This window comes from Apiospora phragmitis (assembly GCF_038363925.1).
Source record: "Apiospora phragmitis strain CBS 135458 chromosome Unknown utg000010l:1.0-9815664.0:1.0-9183399.0, whole genome shotgun sequence".
NCBI classification, from domain to species: Eukaryota; Fungi; Ascomycota; class Sordariomycetes; order Amphisphaeriales; family Apiosporaceae; genus Apiospora; species Apiospora phragmitis.
Window position 1 is genome coordinate 2,174,693 of NW_027117409.1, and position 23,427 is coordinate 2,198,119.

Here is a 23,427-nt window from a genome sequence, read left to right on the forward strand (position 1 = left end):
CAAGAGGTAACACTTGAAAGAACAGACTGCTCGACTAGCTGGCAGAACCAACAGGGTCATGAGATCATTGATTTCCAGCAATCGAAATTCACAATGGGAATCACGAACGTTGATGGGGAAAAGCAAACAAGGCAACGTACTTCAGTGTTTGGTCCATCCGTCTGTATGACGTCTATACCAACGGAAAATATCTATAAAGCCCTGCCAGTTTCCCAATCACAAACACTTGTTCCCTCCTTTTCCTCACAACACACCCTGAACCAACTACCCTCCATCAATAATAGTCTCATCCCTTTGAACTAAACTTTCAACAACAATTTTCAACATGCCTACTGATGCTCAGATCGCCGGCGGCCACAAGGCTACCATCAACAACCCCAACGCCTCCAAGGAGGCTAAGGAGAACTCCAAGCAGGTTCTCGAGAACGAGTTCAACGGTGGCGACGGTAAGAGAATACTTCCCACTTGCGTATGTCACCCTGAAAGTAGTTGTTAAATCGATATAATAGTTCCCAAGCCGATGATAACAAGCAGAAGAACCCCGGCAATGTCATCGGTGGCCTGAAGGCAACTACCAAAAACCCTAATGTCTCCGATGAAGCTAAGCAGAATGCTGAGGTATGTCGATGCCATCCACTCGTTTATTCCATCACCTACTAATCTGCAATTACTACATAGGAGCGTCTTAAGGAGATGTAGTAGTTCAGTCTAGGCTTGTTATGTCAAGATAGAGGGAGCGTTTGTTTACTCTTTAGATATTGTGGTTATATGGATATTGTCAGTCTAACTATATGTCCTGCTCTCAACGTTAGGAGAGTGATTATCGCAATGTCAATCATTTTCATCACAAAACATCACGATCGTATTTCTCCTTAGCTACGTGTCGTTTTATTTGCCTAATAAACGATTGGTAGGAAATATCAATACACATCATGTGGCCGGCTTTACTCTATAATTCTATACAAACATGGCTCCATCCTATCGGACGTTTCCAGTCTTCTGCACGAGGTGATCTTCCGTGTATTTCAATTTGAGTATTCTATGCAAGAATAACCCCCATGTGTCCTATCCAGAGACCTGCTATGCCGAGTTAATAATAAACTGCGTAATTTGTGTTATGAGGTATACCGGTTTGTTGATTTGTATAACGAATTCACACGTTCACTGGGCTGGTAACTTCCAGGAAGTAAAAAGTTTAGCCATGAAATCCAGGGCCACATGCCGTTGGAAGTAATGATAACTCCACCCTGCTGCAGCCCTAAGAGTTCAGACAGGGTCCGATAGAAGGTTCGATTCGATGAAGATTGAGTAATTCCGAAAGCCGTGCATGTATCTGATATAGTTTGCGATGTAGATGCGATGCCGATACGATGCCGCTGGCTGTACGTCACGATGAAATCTCGAAGCGGACCGCTTGTTGGGGGTTGCGACAGACGTCATAGGTCGGTTGCCGAGGCTTCGCAGGAACGGATGTAGGTAAATAAATACAGAGTTGTTGGGGAAGAGAGATACTCTCGGTCCTATGTAAGGAGTAATCGAAGATTGCAGGTAATTGCGGGCAGACCGGCAATCGTGAGGCATCAACGGGACGGGGCCAGCATGCTGTCCGGGCAGGGCCTTTACATTTGAGATAAGATGGGAACCCGATCTTCAAGGTGGAGATGGTACTTTGTAAGGCTGATTTGCAAGGCGTTCAGGCGTTCCGATCAATGGAGCCCAAGGAGGAGTCAACTTTTGATTTCGCACGTCATTCCCATGCCCGACTTGGCACACTTTGCGCCTATGGCAACGCGTCGAGATGCGCGGTCCGAACTTACATGATTGTTCGTTGTGGTTCGGTGCCTGTGGACCGGAAACGGACAGGGCGTGTCGTGTTTGAAACACCATGTCTGCAAAGAGCGTATGTACTTGCATGCAAGTAGCTAGGCCGGCAGCCCGATGTCTCTGGCTTCCAGACAAATGGCGTCCAAGTCCTCTCGCAATGGACGTGTATTGTTGTTTCCCCTCAAGGTCCTAGACATACCCATCCACGATCCACCCATCCCATCCCACATTGACATGGCCGGTAACCAAGGACGGAAGACACAAGCTGAAAACGCTAGTGAGGGGTCGATGGCTGGACGATTGGCCCTGGCAGCTGCTCCCCCACTGAATTGACTAACCGGGGCAGTTTGGGGTGAAGCAGTGATCCCTGCCTTAGCGCTGTAGTGAGCCCCAATAGTGGTCTTTGCCCACACCAGCCTCCAGTTTGCACGCTTGATTTTCCCGTGCAACACTGCAACGCAACGCAACACTTTCCCAGCCACCGGCTCGTATGACCAGCCTGCCAATGGTATTTGAGTTGGAATCAGCTTAGTGGTGACTTCGATATTACCACAACTTGACCTGGCCTGCAAGTCATTGTCATTTCTTCATTTCACTCTTCCTTTCGTTCTGCCTTGCAGGACACACCATACCGGCCCTCCACTCTCTCTCTCTGTTTAACCCGATTCTATTGCATGGTTACTTCGCTGTACTCCCATGATTCTATTCTCCATATTGATCTCTACAATAAAATACCTACCTTGTCCTTCAATACTCTTCATCTGAGGCCATCCACTCGTTCGTTATCGCAGCTTATCGACGACTCTCACGACTCAGGTACCCGCGTTCTGCGCAGCAACCTTAGTGGCTTGGACGTAAATAGTCTCCGACGCAAAGTCAACAAACCAATTGGATCAGCCCGCTAAACACAGCCCTCAACCACCTACCTGCTTTGTGGCCGCGCCCGCCTACCATACCATACATACTTACATTACATATTGTATTCAACAACAACAACAACACCACCACCCCACATTCGGATTCCGGCCGCAATTTTGTTGGAGGACCAAAAGTCTCGAGCCTTCTCGATTTCTCCGATCCAATTTTCGGATGAGAGATTGAGAAGAGAGTCAAGATGGCCGCCAAAATCGTCAAGACCAACCCGCTCAACGGGATGCATACCGCGGGCATCTTCTCGGACATGAGCGTCGATGGCCCGCCAATCGGCACTCTGGTGGTCATTGTGGACCGCGCAAAGAACCTACCCAACAGAAAGACGATTGGAAAACAGGATCCTTACTGCGCTGCTCGCCTTGGCAAAGAGGCCAAGAAGACGACGACCGACATTCGTGGTGGACAGACGCCCAAATGGTGAGTTGGATCCGTGAGATTGGTGTCCTAACGCATAAAAATGCACACAGCCTGATTTAACCTATCCGTGTACTTGTAGGGACCAGGAGCTGCGCTTCAATGTCCACGACTCGCCAGATTATTATCAGCTCAAGCTATCTGTCTTCAACGATGACAAGAGGACCGACTTGATTGGCGAAACATGGATCGATCTACGCGACATTATTCTACCAGGGGTGGACAAAACGATCAATGGCAAAGCTTGAACTGCAAGGGTAAATATGCCGGTGAGATCAGGATCGAGGTCACCTTCTACGACAGCAGACCCAAACCCGAAAAGCCAGTAGCGAAAGCGAAACCAGTTGCCGCCACACCTGAGCAAGAAGCGACCTCGGGACCTTCAGGACCACGAACAGCAGTCAAGCGGAGGCCGCTGCCAAATAATCCGGGTACCGAATCCGCACCATCGCCCAAGGCAATCCCAGATCATGCACAGACGCCGCCTAGGGCACAGCCAACCCCCCTGGAACCTCATTTATCCCAAAGCAATCCCCGCTGCAGGCTCTGGAATACAATACACCACCCCCACTACCACGGGCCAGCCACTCGGACCATTACTCCCCCGGCCCTGATCAAGGATACGGAGCCTCGCCCAGTCACCGGCCATCACCACAGGGCTATCGCCCTCTAGAGAGTGTCGAGAAGGCAGCGCCCTACGACGAGAATCGTCGCCATCATTCGGACCCTTATGCTCAACCATTCGAGCTAGAACCGCGTGCACTAGTTACCCACAGCCAGCACACATATGATCCTGCGGTGCCGCCAGTCCACCACCAAATACAGCGACAGCCTGTCCAAGAAGATGAACGGCCTCCACCGCCGCCTGTTCATCGCGTAAGGAACAACAGCGGAAGTTCTGAGATGGTACACCGTAGCAGCTTTGACATGCAACAGCAGAAGGCAACGCTGGCTATGACAATGAGGCAAGACGTGTTACGCAGCGAGGCGCATCGTCACTCACTGCCTGCTCAGACATCCAGTTATCCTGGGCGACCTCCTACCGCCCCTACGAATCTGCCCCTGACGTACCCAAAGAGGTTTATGCCGAACCAGCACAAGTAACACCACCCAGACACCACTCCTATGATCCTGCGTACGATCCACACCCTCGGTCCTTGCAACCGACTGTTGAGGATGTACCCGGAGTCCTGGACACCGCCTAATGCGCGGTCCAGACACAATTCACAACTGGAGCAGTATGATGAAGCGAGCTACAACCAGGTATCGAGCCCAGCGCCACTAAATCTGAGCGGGCGGGCAAGTGCAGCTTCTGGCCAGTACCATAACCCTTCTCCCGGACAGGTGCTCAGCCAGCACCAAAGCACTTCACCAGGACCAGTGCTCGACCAGTATCAGAGCACTTCACCAGGACAGTTGCATGAGAAACACCCAAACAATGATTACAATATATCCACATCGCAAATTGTTTCGAGAGATAGTCGAGGACCCGGAAGTCAGACATATCCGAGCTCGTATGGGGCTGACCCGTACATTGGCCAAGACTCATACGCAACTCATGGCGAGATGGAACTCACACGGTATCAGGGTCCCGGCTCAAGTTATGCCTTGCCACCGGTACCAGCAACGCTTGTTCCTGGGTTTGATCCCCTCTTATCCCGGGATATGCCCACTCGACCGCAGGAAGAACGGAACCAAGAGCGCCGGTATACTCAAACTCAGCCCTTACCATCTCCACCCCCACACGAGGCAGGCAACACAGTGAGCCTCCTTATAATTATGGGATGCAAATATCGCCGGCGGGTCAAGCCCGAGCCACTCAATGGCATATAGCGGTTCTCCGAGCGCATACTCTGGTGTAACCACAGCCCTTCCAGCCCTCCCCCGCCCCGCCAGCGCCTTCCCCGTCTGCGAATTACCGTGGTCACTCTCCCAACCCATCTGCGAGTTACCGGACTCACTCTCCCAACCCATCTGCGAGTTACCGGGCTCATTCTCCCAACCCATCTGCGAGTTACCGGGCTCATTCTCCCAACCCAAATCCAAATCATACCATTAGGCGGAAGTCTGTTAGTCCTGCGCCTCCGCAAGAACATCGCCGGCTTTCTGGCGTACCATTTGGCCCAGATTCGTATGATGAGTTGAATCCATCAATGACCTCGGCCAACGACCCGTCAAAGTCCAGTGAATATACAAATGCATATGGCAAAATTGTTACGCCCGATGGCCGCGAGGTCGATCCTTCAGATCATCTCCCCATGGACACCTGGGCACCAGAGCCTGAACCAAAGCAGCCGAAGAAGGATTCGGAATCGTCACGCCCAACTCCTGGGGGTGCTCAGCCAATGCCACCGTCTGGACGCCGGGCGTTACGCGTCACAGTGAGGCCAAACTCTATGGCTGTGGTTCCATCAGGGTATCATGCTCTAGACGCACAGCCCTCGCCCCCGCCTAGCACCGGCCGAAATCGCTTACAGAAGAAGGCGTACCGAGTTTCGGCAGCGCCTGCGCCTGTCTCTTCAGGAAGTAGCCCTCTTGGTCCGGCGAGCTCGTATCAACGCAACAGCACACCACCACGAGCACTCGTGCGAGCAAGTACGTTTGACTACGAGAACCACTCCCCGTCATTCGATGCATCGACTGCAATGGTGCACCGAGGCACTTTTCAAAGCGCAGGGCCGCCGATCCCTGCGAAAATCCCTATAATGAGCGGCGGTCTGGGACCAGCTGGCGGTATGGGACACAGCGGCATGGGTGTTCACGATGATTTTGCACTTATGGAAGAGATGAGTCGCATTGATATTGGAACTGGACGAGCCAGGAGACACGGTGGCTATTAGCGTAAAACATAATGCAGGCCCAACTCTCCGATACAATCTCCAAGAAGAAAGTCTGATGAGGCCATGTCAACAACCGGATTGGGTATGAATGGAAAAATCGGTATGATGGGAACAAGGTGCTTGTACGATATATGGCTTACTGGGCAGCGGTGATAGGGGCTATGAACACGATGGGCCCCTCAAAACACATGTTGATATCACGGAAAAAAGCTGCCTTTGGGGCGGTTGGGCTTATTAGTGCGTTTTCATATACGAGTAAGGAGGTACTGTATTTGTAGACTTGGTATAATAGGGGAGATTGAACAAGTACACTCGAAAACTGGCTAGATATACCCAAATAAACGCTGTTCACACCCTTTCAATGTTGCTCACCGAACCGTGGAGACCTCCTGACGACCTTGGAATAATTAATACCTAATCAATATCTGAGTGCATGCGTCTGAGATCACAAGTTGCATATTCGCTCATGTCTATGGAACTGTTTTGAAAAGATAGGGGCACACAGAAGCCATTGTGATCTACTACTAGAAGGTCCTCCTTATTGCTTCAATGCATGGTGCAGTGCAGATGGCACTTCTCAAGGTCATCCGTATTTTATGGGTCCATCGGTACGGTAGGGTACCTGGGTACCTTCCCGGAGCCGCGGAACCGGAACTGCGTTTTTCCGGTTAGCCCTTGCACCTCGCAGCCTAGCTTAGCTCTAGCTGCAAGTGACCGAATCCGATAAACTGGCCAACCAACTCGGGTCGGTCACCAGAAAAGTGTAAGCTTTCCATCATCATCACCAAACCGATTTATTTTTGACTTCTCTCCATTTGCACATCACAAAGGCGCGTCGCCTTTTCCCAACCTTCATACCACTTTGCATCATTTGCGACACCACCGTGTTATTCTCTTCTCCTCTAGTTCTTTAGGTGGATTTTGCAGACACCATGTCTCGAGGTGGTACCACCCTCTACGTGACTGGCTTCAGCCACGGCACTCGCGCCCGCGACCTCGCTTACGAATTCGAACGGTATGTCAACTACAAGTATCAATCGGTGACTCGATCGACCGTCGTTTCTGGCTACGATGCTCGATGCATGCCTGCCTCCCACACCCAACTACCTCCCTGTCTGCCATCCTCGTCCTCAATCGAGCCTCGTTCGCGTCCATGATCGGGTCCTCGAGTCGTCTCCTTAACTTCGCTCTACCTATCCCACCGTTTCCATGTCCATCTAAACCAGCATCTCCTTCGATCGAGCGGTCGGACGGGCAGTTCCATCTGCATCGCGCGAGTCGCCCGCCAGCTGTGCGGGATCACGATACTCTTAACGCACCTGATGCGGCGAATTCAATATAACAATAAAAAACTGGGAAGTTTGTTTCTGCAACGTACGTACTGACTTGACTCCCCCTTCTAGCTATGGTCGTCTGGTTCGCTGCGACATTCCTGCACCACGTTCTGCTAGCAGCAGACTGTAAGTTTTAGCCTCTGCACAAAACAATGTGCGCTGCTAACCCTCCTCTCAGGTTTGCGTTTGTCGAGTATGAGGACCGACGTGATGCTGATGATGCCTACCATGAGATGCATAACAAGCGCATTGGCCGTGACGATCTTCTAAAGATAGAGGTACGTTCTTAACCAAGATGTGCATGCAATGCTTACCAAGGCTAACACGTGTTACAGTGGGCTCGCACCCCTCCTTCTGCCTCGTGGCGCTTCGACTCTGGTCGTGACCGTGACGGTCGCGGTGACCGCGACTCGCGTCGCAGCGCTCGCTCTCCCCGCCGTGGCCGATCTCCCTCCCTCGCCGTAGCACTCGTGAATATTCACCTAAAAAGGAGACCGCCGCGATCGTGACTACGACCGCAGTGACAGGGACCGAGACTATGACAGAGATCGACGCGACACGCGCGACCGTTCCAGAAGCCCCGATCCTCGGTAATACATCCTTCCCGGCATCCGTGTGACCGCTATGTTAAGAGCACTCTGCTAACGACCTGGCCGTAGTGACCGAGACAGAGACAGCAAGGACGATCGCGATGACAGAGACAGACGCGAGAACGGCACTAATGGCGACGACAGAAAAGGTAATTTCCCACAAGCTGTATCGTATGAGCCGCCCATGCTAATATTCTTCAGCCCTTGACAGCCCCCCGCCTCCCCAGGATGACTTGGACGTCGCTGAGTAGACTCGACCGACGACCTCCACTATTGAGGACTTGGACGTAGCTGAGTAGTGATTAGTATGACACCGGAACGCACCACTAAAGACTCTCCGGTGATGTCGTGGATGGGCAGGCTCTTTTCCTTGCAGCATATGGGATCTCCTAGTCTTCTTGGTTTGTTTGTTTGTTTCATGGGGTTTCACTCATCTTTTAGTCTCGACCGCTCGGCGATAGAGCAATCGGTAATCGACAGATAGTATGGCAGCATATTGCAGCGACCGCTGCCTCTGAATTCCCGTCGATCGGCTTTATGCAGTCGGAATCGTTCTCTAGCAGCTGGTAGAAAATTCCATTTTCGTATTTATACGCAATCCAATGATCCGAGGTCACTTCCATGTTGTACTCGTTGCTCGACTCCCTGTTCGGTCCTTGAAATCCAATGGCTACCTTGATTATGATTATGATTATGAAAACCATGAAGCAAAGTCCTGTTTGCTTAGCAATACCCTGGGTATTCCATATCATATCCGTAATGCACCGTAAATTTGATGGTTGACTGTATCGTCTTGTTCATTGAATATTGACGATTTCTTTTGCAAATGACCGGCTATTTGATAGATGCAGTGCATTCGCGCGTGACTCCGACGCCAATGACGGACCAGAGCCTCATATGATCATCGCGTTTCTGCTGGAAAGCAACGTCTGGAGTTGGAGAACACCTCCTTTCCACATGAAAGCGGCATGGCTACGTGGACATCCTGTGAGCGATTTTTACTGCGAGATGTGAGGAGGGAAAGTAGACCATGGCAGCCAATGCCGTACTACGCAGAGAATTGATGCTGAAGTCGATATTCGACAACCTGGGGTAAGGGATATATGGTAAGGATCACCGGCAGGACCCCGCCCAACAGGTCCGAAGTGGACTCATGATCGGGACATCGAAGCTAGGTATGTACATATGACAGGTCCGGGCCGGGGATAGGCTGGTAAACTCGGGGTGGCCTCTAGACCTCACGATCAGAATATCTAGGTTCCGGGAGCACCCGGTCCACGGCTATTGAAAGATAGAGTCGAGAGAGGGGAAGTTGGGTCTTTGTGGAGGATGATTAGCAAGTTCGCTTGTGGGGGAAGTCACGATATGTGTACTCCGTAATGGGATTCCCCTTAGCCTTGACGTTGTTACACAATAAACCGATTAGCTTGCTTGGCTGAAGCGCTGTTACAGCGTGAGTTGATGGATGCTACCATGACTTGGGATATCATCGCTAGGTAGGAATGTAGATGTCTGGTCAAGCTGGCCAGGGCTCTTACCTTGCATCAGATTGAAGTGAGTACCTGTATGCAAGAGGAACCCTCTAAAGCTGACCAGGCATCCATCCCCGTTTGAGCATTAGGCTGTCATTCGCTTGTGTCGCCAATCAAATTGCATCGAAGACGCTTGACGGATCTGGATCCGCAGACGCCAAAAGTAGAAAGTAGATGCACAGTCAGCCCTGGTGGATGTCAGCGGCCGTAGTCGATGAGTTCAGTGGCATCTTCTCTTTCTTTCCTTTTTTTTCTTTCTCTCCTGTATAACCTACTCCGTACATCTCGCCTACATCTACATAGCAACTAGGTAGCTTACCATTGATCTGTCTACTACATATACGGAGTAATCTGCGCGTGTAAACAGATACTACCTATTCGCAAAAAGAGCTTCGACTCCTTGCCCAGCCAATTGCAGTTGCGGAAAAAGAGGTATCGAATCTTGGCTGCTTGGTGGAGGCTTAGGCGACAGGCAGACCCCCACAAGGCACGGTCGCTTGACGCTTGATTTGACAGCTGGACAGAGAGATACAGTCACCCAAAGACCAGGTAATAAGCCGCTTCAGGGACGACTCAGACCACGCGCGCCACTGGGGAAGTGGCATCTTTTTTCCCCTTACCTAAGGTTAGTGACCACTACATGTTACCGACTAATGTTCTTAGGTCATGGCCTCGGTTCTTGACACCCCCCTGTTTCCGCTCTATTCAATGCGTCTTGTGCTTCTCTAGCATACATGTAGACAGACTGTAGTCTTCGTCTTTCCAATTTTCCCTCAACTTCTTCTTCTTCCGTGCGCTGTTGCCATTCACCTCTTTTCCCGCAGCAGGACCGGCCGACGCTCGTTTCATCTCCGTGTTCTGACATTCTGTTTCCGGCATAGTCTTATCCTAGGTTCGTCCCGAGAAGCTGGTCACTTTTAATCCGGCCTTCGGCAGAACAAGACCCGCTGCTGAATTGCTGCGATCAAAAGTTTCCACCGACCGGCGCAGATCTACTCGTTATGCGCTGGTGTCTGGGTCCTTTCTCTCAATAGATGTTCGATGATGTTGTTGGAATCGCGAAATATCTTCCAATGAGAAGCTTGACGTCAAAAAGCCCGTTCCTTTAACCGCCAAAACATCCATACAAACACGCCTCAGCACCTGTCCTAAGCGCCTAATTTAATGCTCCGTACTCCAGCTACCAGGCGATTCACTCGATCAGCCGCCTTCATACGACATCACCAGTAGTAATTACGAGCCCCTGCGCATCACCGACTGTTTTTACACCAGGGAACCCTCCATACAAACAAAATGACAGCTGTACGTGCTCCGGCGCTTGCTGAGAGGAAGCAAAGAGCTCCCAGGAGTAGTGACGAGTGTGATATGCTGATATTCGAGCCTTTCTAGTCATCAGAAGATGCCATCAAGGCTGCAAAGTCGGCGGCAAACCAATCCCAGTTCCGCGATACCATCTCACAACCCGTGGTTGCTGCCTTTTGCGCTGGCGGTGTTGCTGGCGCCGTCTCCCGAACCGTCGTCTCTCCCCTCGAGCGATTGAAGATCCTCCTGCAGGTACAAAGCGCCGGCCATAATGAATACAAGCTCTCCGTGGGCAAGGCCCTGGCAAAGATGTGGAAGGAAGAGGGCTGGAGAGGCTTCATGGCTGGTAACGGCACCAATTGCATTCGTATTGTTCCCTATTCAGCCGTGCAATTCGGTAGCTACAACCTGTACAAACGAGTACGTCCGGCCAGGCATTATGCGCGTCCCTCCGATTCTAATCTGATCGTCTACTGACCCGACCTCTGCAGACCTTTTTCGAGCAATATCCCGGCGCATCTCTGAGCCCATTTCAACGCCTAATATGTGGTGGTATAGCAGGTGTTACTTCAGTCTTCCTCACATATCCCTGGACATTGTCCGTACTCGGTTATCCATCCAGTCAGCATCATTTGCCGCCCTCGGCGACAGACCGAAACAGTTGCCGGGTATGTGGCCAACAATGGTCGCCATGTACAAGCAGGAAGGCGGAGTCGCCGCTCTATACCGGGGCATCATACCTACCGTAACGGGCGTTGCGCCATACGTAAGTACCAGCTGCAGTTCTGGTCTACGTGCACATTCGGAGACTAATTTGCTTAGGTGGGACTGAACTTTATGACTTACGAGTTTGTCCGGAAATACCTTACCCCTGAGGAGACCAGAATCCCAGCGCGGTGCGGAAACTCCTTGCCGGTGCTGTATCCGGGGCAGTGGCGCAAACTTGCACTTACCCCTTGTAAGTCTTCCTGAGAGCCTTATCTCAAGTGCATGCATGCTGACAGTTGAATCTTAGTGATGTGTTACGGCGCAGATTCCAGATCAATACCATGTCGGGCATGGGGTACCAGTACAAGTCGATAGGCGATGCCATACGAGTCATCGTAGCACAAGAAGGTTGGCGAGGTCTTTACAAAGGCCTCGTCCCCAACTTGCTTAAGGTCGCCCCGAGCATGGCGGCCAACTGGCTCAGCTTCGAGATGACTCGTGATTTCTTGGTCGGTCTTAGAGGCGAACCTGTGATATTATAGAGAGCGAGAGAGGAATGGAGACCTCAACTTCTTGGTTGGATACCATTCAGGATCCCTTCCGCCTGTATCCATTATCCATCATACTACCTAGAACAGCTACATTGTCGGAGATTAGCCCTTTACCGCTAATCGGCACGGATAAACGTCAAGAGGCCAACCACCCGAAGGCCCAAGGTATGAGGCTTTGTTTGCATTGCCTTGAGAATCGTGGGGACGATTAGATAGAAGCATAGAGCAGAGTACTCCCAAGGTGGGCGCCGTTGCACCTTCGGGGTAGGGGTAGCTACACTTGACAGCTACTGGTGGTTATCGTCCAAGTTTCGGGCTCGGGCAACTTGTGTAATTGTATATAGGTCGGCGCATACACGCAATTGATATAGTGGGATTATACAAAATAGTTAATTTCGACCATGTCAGAATGGACCGCGCCTAAGGAGACTGACTGTGAGCTTCCAGTATGCTACGCCACCTACCTTCAGGTACCTGTGAATGGACCTTGGATTCTTCGTCAATTGATGCATGTGAAAGACTCGAGGTGGATGGATTGCGGGGCCAGTCCTTAGCCGACCCACCAAAGGTTGGAGCAAAGCTGCCCAATATACACACAGCTGGCCGCCAGCTGGCGCCAGACACTTTCTCGATTACAGGGTCAAAAAGAACTGCACTTTTTGAACAATTTACCCTAACTGCCCAGTGTGACCGCCCACCCACAGTGGCTCCCCTCCAAGCAGTCTACCACAATTCCCAAACTTTTCGCGGGCTAGCCACTGCATCTGGAAGTTCCTCTTACGCCCAGTTATTTTCCCGACGACAACCTCAACCCATTGACTTACTTTCGATTTATCGCCAATCGTAAAAAGTCATCGGCAAAATGGGTACGTTTTCAATTTGGAGTCTTCGTGTGCAAGTGGAGGCGAGCGAGGTGATCGCGATGCAATGATCATTGCCGTCGCTTTTGCTGAACTCGTTCTCTGCGACCAAGGACATCTCTCTTCCGTCTCGCGGTCGATGAGATTTCAGTGGAGGGCAGGGAAGGAACAACCGCTTTCGAGATGGCTACCGCCTCGACTGCTCTTGTTGCTTCTCGCCTCCGCGTCCGTGGGCACCTCTCGTCCTTGAGTGGGCGATGAAGGTCCTGAAGAGCATGCTTGAACAAAAGCTAACGAAGGCTTTGATAATTAAGGTATCGATCTCGACCGCCACCACGTGCGCAGCACTCACCGCAAGGCACCCAAGAGCGACAATGTCTACCTCAAGCTCCTTGTGAAGCTCTACCGCTTCCTGGCTCGTAAGTATCCATGTTTCCTACATCCATATCAATGGGAGAGCGGGATGATGAAAGCTAACCTTGTGCGATACCAGGCCGTACCGAGTCTTCCTTCAACAAGGTCATCCTCCGACGCCTTTTTATGTCGCGTATCAACCGTCCCCCGGTCTCGATCTCGCGCATTGTTGGCCAGTCCAAGGGTCAGGAGGGCAAGACCGTCGTTGTCGTCGGCACCATCACCGATGACAACCGTCTTCTCGAGGTCCCCAAGCTGAGCATCGCTGCTCTGCGCTTCACCGCCACTGCCCGCGCTCGCGTCCTGGCTGCCGGCGGTGAGACTCTCACTCTGGACCAGCTGGCCCTGCGTGCCCCCACCGGCAGCAACACCCTCCTGCTCCGCGGTCCCAAGAACGCCCGTGAGGCCGTCAAGCACTTCGGCATGGGCCCCCACAAGCACAAGGTACGCTGGAATCCGAGACGACTTCCAGGAACTGGTACTAACAACACGTCTAGAAACCCTACGTCCAGTCCAAGGGCCGCAAGTTCGAGAAGGCCCGTGGTCGCCGCCGATCTCGTGGTTTCAAGGTCTAAGCCATTGGATATGGTTTGGGCTAGGTTTGGTCATGTGTCACGTCTCTTCCGATATACCACGCGCAACGCTTGTAACTGGAAGGGGTTTCTGCTTTTTCATGAATGGTTTCGGCATGGTCTGGCGTGGATTGGTACCCAAAATGATTTTCATGGAATGAGAACGCAATTACCCAACCTACGAGTTCATCTCACTTGATGCCGTGAACACGAGTGAGCCAATCGAGTACAATTGTACTCGACAATAAAGTAAATTTGCTCCGAGCATCCTGCTTGATTACCGGAGTGTCGTCGTGACATGGCAATGGCATCTGTTGATTCATGGACGTAAACTTGGCAAATGACTGTCGCCAGCTAAACCACTGTGTTCCTTGCATGCTTTTCGACGCCGCTTCATGTTAATTTCGATTCCTGCTGCCTCGTCCCGGACTTCTTGACAAGCTCCAAGAACCGTGGGATTTATAGAGCCTACATACTTATGCCGTTGGCGAAGCAGTGGTCGATGCCCCTGCACTGGCAAATAACTCGATTCCGTGGCCCGGACCAACATATTCGAACACGAGTGTAGGCTACTTTTACTATTACTTACTTGCGTTTCGAGGGCTCTGGGGGTCATAAGAGACTAGTCCTCCATCTGGAAGCACGGGTTATGTTAGGACCGTCGAGTCTGCAGTAAGCCACTTCTCCGAAAAGGGACGAGTGTACAGCACAATTCGTTGTGGCCAAGCCGATTGATGTAACGGCTCTAGGGAAATATAACTACAATGCTGAGACCACGCTCAAAGGTCTAAAGATGTCTCTCAAGTCCGGGGTATCAGTCCATTCTCTCCCTTCGGCCAATAGAAACTATACGTCTTTTCAGGTGCCCTGATCAGGACTAATAGCCACTATTTCCGTCGTTGGTCCACCCTTCACCTTTCCTTCCCTTTCTTTTCCCTCCCTCTCCTATCCTTCCCTCTCTTTTCCTTCCCTCTCTTTTCCTTCCCTCTCTTTTCCATCCCTCTCATTTCCTGTCCCTGTCCCTGTACTATGAAGCGTGCCATCATAGTCGACTAGTAGCCCGCCGGCATCCGTGAAACGTACGTCCTTGAGGTTGTTCTCGAAAGGGGCGGGATCCTTCTTCACCGAGCGTTCCAGACCCACAGCAGCATTTCCCGTCTCTGAGTGTCTATGACGTGATGACCGGGCACCGCTGGTGGTACTCGTGCCGCCAGAGAAGCCCAGGGAGAAGGCCTCTTTGGTCACCCTCGGAGTCATGCGGACCTGCGACGTGTGGATGGCGGCTATGCCTAGCCTCTTCCGGGACGCCTTGGCGACCTTGGCGATCTTGGCGATTAGGTCGGCCATGTTCATCTCGATGTTCAGCTTGATCAGGTAGCATATGGGATGGAACTGGACGAAGCTTTTTGGGATGTGTTTTTAGCACGGCTGCACAATGACGACGAGTGGGAAGGCTTTACTTACACGAAGCCCTTGGAAATCAGTCCGATGAGGATAACCTGGTTCCACGCATTAGTCAGGGGGTTACAAAACCATGGTATTAGACGAATCAGTATGGACACACACATCCAGGGAGATGGAAACAAACACCATGCCGAGATTGACCCAATACAGCAACTTGTATTTTACAAGACCGTTCGAAATCAAGTTGGACCGGACCAAGTGGATGAAATATAGATTGAGGCTGAGGTCGAGGATGGCGAATATGCTTTTCTCCAACCGATCCCATATGGCGTCCGCGTAGACCCACGTGGGATTTATGTTGAGCTGGGACGGGATGAAGATGAAGAAGCCGCTGAGGTTGATGACGCCAAGCAGAGCGACGACGCTCCACTTGAGGCGACGCGATCTCCGACGGTCATACATGAGCAGGCTGACCCGGTTGACCAAGATGCCCATGATGCATTGTATCTGCAGACGCGACGACATGTGTTAGTCAGGACCTAGGTAGGTGGTAGATTGACCATATCGTCGGGAAACCAGCAAGAAAAGAGGCAACAAACTCAACGAGGGAAAACAGTATAAGAAGGAGAAGGGCCAGGCGAACTTGAAATACCCAGAGGAGCACGATAGCAAAGTAGAAGGGCAGCCTGCACACCTCCAGATAAGTAACCCAGTTGTTAGGCATGGTGGCCGAGATACGGTATACTCACCTGCCGGGGATAGTGCCGGTGATGTGTAAGTAAGTGATGATGGCCATGGCGCCGTCGGCGGTCCACTCCAGCCACAGCATGATGATATAGGGGCTACGATCGAGGTTCTTGGAGCGCGACCAGACGCCTCGCGTCTGCTTAATACCCTGGAAGAAGGTAAAGGCGGCAGCTGCTACCGTGAAACCGAGAGAGAAGGTGGCTAGGCCCGGGTCGGTCCCGAGTACCGAGAATGGACCGCCGAAAGCCCTCCTTGGATCATCGCCGCCACCTGAGACAGGAGACGGAGAAGAAGAAGAAGAAAAAGAAGAAGAGTTCATGATTCCGCTCTCGGCGAACCGAGCTCGGCCGCTAATGCCACGATGCTTGACGAGCAAAGAAAAAAAAGAAAGATGAATCGTCTGTCAGTAAAACAGAGCCCCTTTCTCGCACTCTTGCTATCCTCCATCTCGGGCGCGGGGGTGGTTGGACAAGAAGAGCGAGAGGAATGGGAAAATTTCGACGAGATACGACGTAATGTCGGCGACCGACCGCCAACATGGGACGAATGGACAGACACATCGAGAACATCCCCGGCGCAACTGCTGCGCAAGAGTTTCCCGAATCAGGCAGCTGCAAACCGTCAAGGTTTTCGACAATGCAGTCTTAGTCATCAATACTATCTCGATTCCCGACGCTGGAACAGGCCGGATCTGTAGATTTGTATGTGAAGCAGGCATGGGCCTTGGGATGTGGCTGCTGATTGGCCCAAAATAGCAGCAACCCCCCACTAAAGACGGGAGCTGCTCAACTAACACTGACGACATCATCATCATCCAAATCAGCCACGGAACCGACGACGCCATTCCTAACTGGCAATTTTCCATCCTTCATAAAAAAATAAAAACTGCGACTTGAGCAACTTATTATCCTAATTACAGCCAAGACAGCCTTCATCATGTGCGGGCGCTACTCCCTTGGGCTGGTACGTCGCCGTACTGTCTGTTTGTTACTTGCAAGACAAGTCAAAATAAAAGCTGACAATACCCCCCAGAGACCAGCCCAGGTTCGCCAGATGTTGCAACAAGACAACATGCCGGTGGAAGACGCCCCTGAGGATGAAGGAGACAATGCACCCCGTCAATCATACAATTTCGCCCCTGGCTACCATGGCATCGTCTACCGGGCAGATACCCCGGACTGGGGCGCTGGCCCACATCGACATGCCAAGAAGGCCGGGGATGGCACGGAGGCAGCCGACGAGGTCGCTGATCAGGTTTCCTCCACATTTGCAAGCGTTGGTGACGGCTCCGGCTCCGATATCCACTACAAACTCCAGAGCATGAAGTGGGGGCTCATCCCCTTTTGGACAAAGAGAAACCCGGATTACGGAAGCATGATGAAGACGATCAACTGCCGTGATGATTCTCTGGCCCAGGGTGGCGGCATGTGGAACACCATGAAGGCACGAAAACGATGCATAGTCGTAGCCCAGGGCTTCTATGAGTGGCTGAAGAAGGATGGCGGCCGAGAGAAGATTCCTCACTTCGTCAAGAGGAAGGACGGGGCTCTGATGTGTTTTGCGGGTTTATGGGACTGCGTGCAATACGAAGGTAACTATCCATGCAAGCATTCTATCTAGCTCTGTGGTGACTGCAGGATTGATCTCGAACTGTGATACAGATGACGACAAGAAACACTATACATACACCATCATCACAACAGACTCAAACAAGCAGCTCAAGTTCCTCCATGACCGAATGCCCGTTATCCTCAATAATGGATCGGAGGAGCTGCGGACTTGGCTGGACCCCAAGCGTTACGAATGGTCCAAGGACTTGCAGTCACTGTTGAAGCCGTTTGAGGGGGAGCTGGAAGTCTATCCTGTCAGCAAGGACGTCGGAAAGGTGGGCAACAACTCTCCCACCTTCCTCATCCCCATAGATAGCAAGGAAAACAAGTCAAATATCGCCAATTTCTTCGGCAAAGGAACCTCGAATGTAAAGACCAAAACCGAAACCTCATCGCCGCCGCAGAAGCAGCCGGAAGTGAAGATAAAGAAGGAAGCCGGGTTCGTCGAGGAAGGTTCAAGAGATGATACTGCCAATGACGACGACGGCGAAACCCAGAAGCGCGAAGATGGAAAACACGCCGAGGACGACCAAGCCAAATCCGTTACCGGAGTTAAGCGCGAAGCGGAGGAAGAAGACATTTCCCCGGATGAGCCTCCGAAGAAAACCGCCAAGCCCACCCCGAAGGCCGAGAGCTGGAACCAGGTCGAAGATTAGTGCGACGAGCAATGGCACAAAAAGCCCTGAGAAATCAAAGCAAGCAGGCACTCGAAAGATCACCCAATTCTTCGGCAACAGCTCTTGAGATTCCATGAGAAACTCTTCTGTGAAGGAAGGCAGACACATTGTTCCAAGTCAGTCATGATGACGGATGATTCCTGAACCTGGGCCAACCTTGCTCTTGTCCCATATCAACCATCGTTGGCGCCGGGCGCTGTTCGTCTAGTTGGTTGGGGAAAAGGATAGACTTTTCTTTCTCCAGTAACGCATTGGAACAGGACGGCGATCACACCCTTTTTACATATTATAGGGAAGGCCCATCTACCGCAATTATGCACGTTGGTTCGCAGCTGTGAGAAGTCGGTATCGTTCATATCCAACCTGCTCTTTTCTCGATAGGCTGACATTCTCCACACATCCCAATATACATTGACAACAGTGTCCATCCCGGCCCGCTTCCCCGATACTTCTTTACTTATTCACTCATGCGGGCTGTCCAGTGCACGCATACGACGATGCATAATAGGGGCCTGTTATTGCATTAGCGCATTCTGTCATGCGCGAGCTAGGTGTCCAACCTAATGAAGAATACAGAACATGAATGGTTACAACTATATACCGTCACAGTGTACCTATATGCGCTTGTGTGTGCTACTTGCAGTCATGTTTGTCTTGCTTCCGCGTTGGTTTCAATATTTTTTTTTAAACACGGTACGGTGCTTACGTTACATCCACACGACATATGTATCTGCAGTTGGCTTAAAGTATATGATATGATTGATGTACATGTTGGTCCAGATAAAATGTTATATACACGAAGAAAAAAAGGGGATTTCATGCTTGTGGGCAAAGAGAACCAAAACCCAGGGTATAGCTGAAGTTCCTTGAAGGTTAGCAGGTCTTCCCGCCCGCCTTCGAGGTCCGTTCTTCACCTAAGCCGCCTTGATGCAGGCCTTGACCAGGACGCTATCGGTCCAGGTGTTGCCGTTCTTGGTAGGAGTCTCGCTGAGCTCGTAGCTGGTGGCGTCGAAGCCGCCGGCGCTCCAGCCGATGTAGCCGAGGAAGACGTCGGCGTTCTTGTTGACGAAGGCGATCTGCTCGCACAGGTACTTCTGGCACGAGGCCGTGTTGCCGCCGCCCGTCTCGGTGTTGAGGGCCTGGCGCTTGTTGGTGCGGAGCCAGTCGGCCAGCGGTGAGAAGGCGTCGTCGATGTTGTTGTGCGTGCACTCGGTGTGGGTGCCGCTGTTGTCCGAGTCGAGGTACTTGTGCACGTCGAAGACGAGGCCGGTCGTCGAGCCGTCGGGGTTCTTGACGCCCAGGAGCGCGGGGCCGCTGTTCTTGACGAAGGTGCCGGCCGACGTGTAGTCGGTGCCGGGCAGCAGGATCGTCTGCTTGGCGCCGGCGTTGCGGATGGCGGTCACGGCGGCCTGGGCCGACGCCGCCCACTTGGTCATGTCCAGGTCGTGCGGCTCGTTCATCAGGCCGAAGATGAGCTTGCTCTGGCTGGCGTACTTCTTGGCCAGCTGGCTCCAGAGGTCGGCGAACTGGTCGTTAGACGGACCGCCTTGGCCGACGATCTGACCGTTCCAACGGGCATCTGCGGCGCATCAGTCAGCATTCAAATCACTAAGGGTCCATAGCGATGTCTGCATATATATCTTACAGTTGTGGACCTGGCAAGACAGGTTAGCTTCGTTGACTCTTTACCGAAAACGTACACAGTAGGAGGGGTTGTATGCGACTTACATCAATAACACATGTAGCACCAGTCTGCAAGCAAGCCTGGACCAGCTGGTCATACTTTCCAGCGTTGGTCTGGTCCAGTGAGCCGCCAACCTTGTTGTTGACCAGGTATTGCCAGCCCACTGGGAGGCGGAAGATGTTCATATGGTCATCCTTGACGAAATGCTGCATCTGGCCAGCTCCATCGGCGCCATTGAGGGCGGACAGCGGAGGGTATGCCTTGCTGACATCACAAGATCCCTAGGTCCAGTCAGCCATCTGCGTCGAAGCGGAAGTATTCATGGGGTAGAAGCTTGCATACCGATGTGTCGCATCCGAAGTCGAAGCCCGCGATGTTTACTCCAACTGTGGACTATTAGCCTAGGTCTTGTACGGCATCAGGAGAAGGTGAGGGTTGGAAGCATACAGTATTGGGTGCCGGCCCGCTTCGCCACGGGACCTGCAGTAACAGCACTGGCAAGAGCCAAAGCGGCAACGAAAGGGGTATGCATTTTGAAAAAGAAACGAGAGTGTATTTGGCAAATATCAGGGGACTTGAGTGTAGAGCTTCGCTTGTAGGCTTGGGGCAGACGGCAAAAGTGATGCTAAGGAGGCGGCTCCCAGGCGAGTTATATACTTGGCATTGTCGGCTGTTTCCTTGAATTGCCGTCTGCTAGATGCGTCTTCCATCATTGAGACCGTTGACGCGGGTACTGGTATTAGCGGGCCCATAGTCAATATCCCTCGTGACGAGAGGCGGTTTCAGAGTGCGACTATTGCTGTACTCGGCAAGGGCTGCGTTGGCATAACGGGGAGAGGGAAAGAGGAATGAGATATGTTGATGTCATGGCGTATGGTACGCGCATAAGACCATTTTCGCTATTCTGCCCTGGTTTCCTCCTAGCTGGGCTCTGCTGCACGTCACGATGCGGACCCAAGTGTCTCCGCCTGATCGGAAAGTGTATAGAATAATCGCGGCAATCAGAGGTGAGTGGAACAGCGGAAGGAGGGTCGAGAAGAGGGTTGATCGGCAAACCGAAAGTGGGCTAATCCAGTTTGTTAGCGGTTTAGCAATGGGCGCTCGCATCAAGTTGTTGCAGATAAATCAATCAATCAATCTCATCACTCAATAACCTACCCTCTTAACCTCTGTTCGCCGTTGGTAGCGAGACAAGAACAAGCTCAGCTAAGCTTTGACCTGTTCGTCCCGCATCTTGGTGACTTACATCAACATACATAGGACTCGAGCTTTTGGCGATTGCTTCACGCCTGGGTTATTCCCGGTTGCAGCACTCTACACTGCAAGCCATGGTCTCTGATTCGTACGCCCCAGCTTGCCGAGCTCCAGAAGCGGTAATGACTCAGCGGCAGCGCTAAAAGGCTAAAAGTACAATCCACCTCAGCACTCACCACCGGCACGGCGGCACTCAGCTCCTCCTACGTCGTGTCGTGGAAGGCATCAAATCTCATGATGCGTTGTACTCTGAAACGATTGAGATAAATGCCCTTGTGGCTTCATCGTCCTGACGTATCCGTCAAGTACATCGTCGTATGAAAGCATTAGGTAACTGACGGGAAGCTACAGCTGAGTGTTGTTTCCTCTCTCCGACGATATGGTACGATAATAAACAACATATTCATAACCATACCGAATGAAATGAATTACCTTGATGGCAGGGACAACTAACAATGCCGACAATTGTCTCTCTCTTTTCTATCCATCATTTGCATCTCCTACATACCCTTCTCGTCCATCATTGCTGAAGCTGGATAGGTCTTGTCTGGGGCAAAATAATTTGCTCAACTCTCCTCCACAGATCAGTTAACGAAAGCGGCGGCTGATGAGCCTTTTCATCGGAAGGACGAGCCGGGTAATTGACGATCTGCTGCGATAGCCCACCTCACCAAGAGAGCTGACCTGCATATACCACTTTCTCCGTTGTCCTTAGTGACACAGCAATTGGCCTGAAGAGGAAATGCGGAAGGGGTAGCGTTCCCCGGCGGTCTAAGTGGGTCATAAGAAACAGCCTGCTCCCGTCTCCCCTTCGCAACCTCGCGGCAACGACATCCATAGACGCGTTGCTCTCATTCGAACGAGGGCGCTACTCGCGGCAGTTCAAGGGACAAGAAGGTGTGCGACGAATCGCCATGAGAGTAGTATCGAGGGGGGCGGGTTCTTGGGCTGGGCACCAAGATGCATGGCCAGTTAAGTTGGGGCTCGATAGAGCGGCAGCAGCCATATAGCACGCGTGGTATAGGCTGCTGAGCCGTCTCTGGGTTGTACGGGTCGTATAAGGAAATATGAAAGGGTAAGCTCGTGTTTTATCCAGATCGATTCTTCAATCTAGGCGCATCTTGGCTCGTCAAACGCCCCTGGACATGTTCCGTTTGCACCGCCTCCAACCAAGAGGAGGGTGTAGCCGGCAGGTTTCCCGATTGGCGCTTTGCGGCCCGGGACTTCGCCGGCCCGTCTGGCGGGAATCACAACATGCGAGATTCCCTGACGGCATTTGACACCCAGGCGGCCGTGTTCAGTCCTTCCCCAAGAAATCCAGTCCTATGCTAAGTGAGGGGGGAGGCATAAGGGCATAACAGGCTGGTGGTCGCACCTCCTTGCAGCCAAGCAATGAACACACCACATCATATTCATACCCTTGTCCGAATACCCCGGGACATGTTTTGGGGTAACGTGGGGTCCCAATCTCGGTCCACTCACCCCCAACAAGAAAACATCCGAGTAGCAACTGGAAACTCGAAAGCCCGAGTCTAGCCAAGCGACGGTCAGTATCGATTGACCAGTGCCTGACTCATCAGCAGGATCTGGTCTTAGATCGGACGAAACGGCCGACATTACCGCTTCGCTGTGAAATACTTTCTGGATGACGCCTGTATCTCCCCTGCCTCCGTGGCTTGGCTTCTCCCAAGGCCAATTCAGCATGCTGAGAGCGGTATGTACAGCGGGCCCGCTTGCTGCTTTAATATTGCTGACACCTGCTACCTTATTCAATGCATTGTATTCGAAGGCCGGTGCCTCGAAACCGCGCCAGCTGACACAATGACTTAGCAAATCCGGTGGTCACAGCCTTTGCGGGCCAGGAGGCGAATCCTTTCGGTGATATAATCGAAATTGATGGCCTCCCGGCTGCTTGGGCCTGGCCAGGGTCCAATATGCCTCCGAGCTCTATTAGGTCTAAGTCGGCCCTCTCCGTCGACGGCCTACCCAATGAATACAATCTATCTTCTGCTGTCTCCCGGAAGACCGTTGGATGCCATCCATGCAGCTCTCTGCAATCAACGAGCCATGATTCCGGCTAATGCCCAAAGGGTCAAGTGTCCCTTGAGCTTTCCCTTGTGACTCGGGGGCTGACCATCTATTCCGTCCTGTTGGTAATGTTGGTAATGCCTAGATCA

The 23,427-nt window shown here is 52.0% G+C and overlaps 8 protein-coding genes across 8 annotated transcripts; 6 read left to right on the forward strand and 2 right to left on the reverse strand.

The window, feature by feature from the left end:
* Nucleotides 1-325: 325 nt before the first annotated feature.
* PG994_010446 (uncharacterized protein) lies at nucleotides 326-699 on the forward strand (the record flags this gene model as incomplete). The annotated part of the gene is made up of 3 exons (XM_066861855.1): nucleotides 326-446; nucleotides 518-618; nucleotides 679-699. The coding sequence occupies 3 exons, from the start codon at nucleotides 326-328 to the stop codon at nucleotides 697-699; spliced, it is 243 nt and encodes an 80-aa protein (XP_066710965.1).
* A 2,239-nt stretch (nucleotides 700-2,938) lies between these two features.
* Nucleotides 2,939-6,011, forward strand: PG994_010447 (Ingression fic1; the record flags this gene model as incomplete). Its single annotated transcript, XM_066861856.1, has 5 exons — nucleotides 2,939-3,174; nucleotides 3,388-3,571; nucleotides 3,661-4,271; nucleotides 4,389-4,932; nucleotides 5,040-6,011. 5 exons carry the CDS (start codon nucleotides 2,939-2,941, stop codon nucleotides 6,009-6,011), a joined length of 2,547 nt encoding a protein of 848 aa, XP_066710966.1.
* Nucleotides 6,012-6,943: 932 nt separating this feature from the next.
* PG994_010448 (uncharacterized protein) lies at nucleotides 6,944-7,854 on the forward strand (the record flags this gene model as incomplete). Its single annotated transcript, XM_066861857.1, has 4 exons — nucleotides 6,944-7,026; nucleotides 7,415-7,471; nucleotides 7,524-7,623; nucleotides 7,681-7,854. The coding sequence occupies 4 exons, from the start codon at nucleotides 6,944-6,946 to the stop codon at nucleotides 7,852-7,854; spliced, it is 414 nt and encodes a 137-aa protein (XP_066710967.1).
* A 2,906-nt stretch (nucleotides 7,855-10,760) lies between these two features.
* On the forward strand, nucleotides 10,761-12,019 carry PG994_010449 (uncharacterized protein; the record flags this gene model as incomplete). The annotated part of the gene is made up of 6 exons (XM_066861858.1): nucleotides 10,761-10,769; nucleotides 10,857-11,189; nucleotides 11,261-11,367; nucleotides 11,421-11,535; nucleotides 11,592-11,665; nucleotides 11,803-12,019. 6 exons carry the CDS (start codon nucleotides 10,761-10,763, stop codon nucleotides 12,017-12,019), a joined length of 855 nt encoding a protein of 284 aa, XP_066710968.1.
* Nucleotides 12,020-12,890: 871 nt separating this feature from the next.
* On the forward strand, nucleotides 12,891-13,877 carry PG994_010450 (60S ribosomal protein eL18; the record flags this gene model as incomplete). Its single annotated transcript, XM_066861859.1, has 4 exons — nucleotides 12,891-12,894; nucleotides 13,203-13,307; nucleotides 13,382-13,746; nucleotides 13,800-13,877. The coding sequence occupies 4 exons, from the start codon at nucleotides 12,891-12,893 to the stop codon at nucleotides 13,875-13,877; spliced, it is 552 nt and encodes a 183-aa protein (XP_066710969.1).
* A 942-nt stretch (nucleotides 13,878-14,819) lies between these two features.
* On the reverse strand, nucleotides 14,820-16,344 carry PG994_010451 (uncharacterized protein; the record flags this gene model as incomplete). Its single annotated transcript, XM_066861860.1, has 5 exons — nucleotides 14,820-15,276; nucleotides 15,339-15,373; nucleotides 15,441-15,785; nucleotides 15,931-15,964; nucleotides 16,028-16,344. The coding sequence occupies 5 exons, from the start codon at nucleotides 16,342-16,344 to the stop codon at nucleotides 14,820-14,822; spliced, it is 1,188 nt and encodes a 395-aa protein (XP_066710970.1).
* Nucleotides 16,345-16,961: 617 nt separating this feature from the next.
* On the forward strand, nucleotides 16,962-18,291 carry PG994_010452 (feruloyl esterase b precursor; the record flags this gene model as incomplete). The annotated part of the gene is made up of 3 exons (XM_066861861.1): nucleotides 16,962-16,988; nucleotides 17,058-17,616; nucleotides 17,663-18,291. The coding sequence occupies 3 exons, from the start codon at nucleotides 16,962-16,964 to the stop codon at nucleotides 18,289-18,291; spliced, it is 1,215 nt and encodes a 404-aa protein (XP_066710971.1).
* A 935-nt stretch (nucleotides 18,292-19,226) lies between these two features.
* Nucleotides 19,227-20,528, reverse strand: PG994_010453 (glycoside hydrolase family 5 protein; the record flags this gene model as incomplete). The annotated part of the gene is made up of 5 exons (XM_066861862.1): nucleotides 19,227-19,891; nucleotides 19,958-19,967; nucleotides 20,041-20,277; nucleotides 20,339-20,382; nucleotides 20,444-20,528. 5 exons carry the CDS (start codon nucleotides 20,526-20,528, stop codon nucleotides 19,227-19,229), a joined length of 1,041 nt encoding a protein of 346 aa, XP_066710972.1.
* Nucleotides 20,529-23,427: the final 2,899 nt, after the last annotated feature.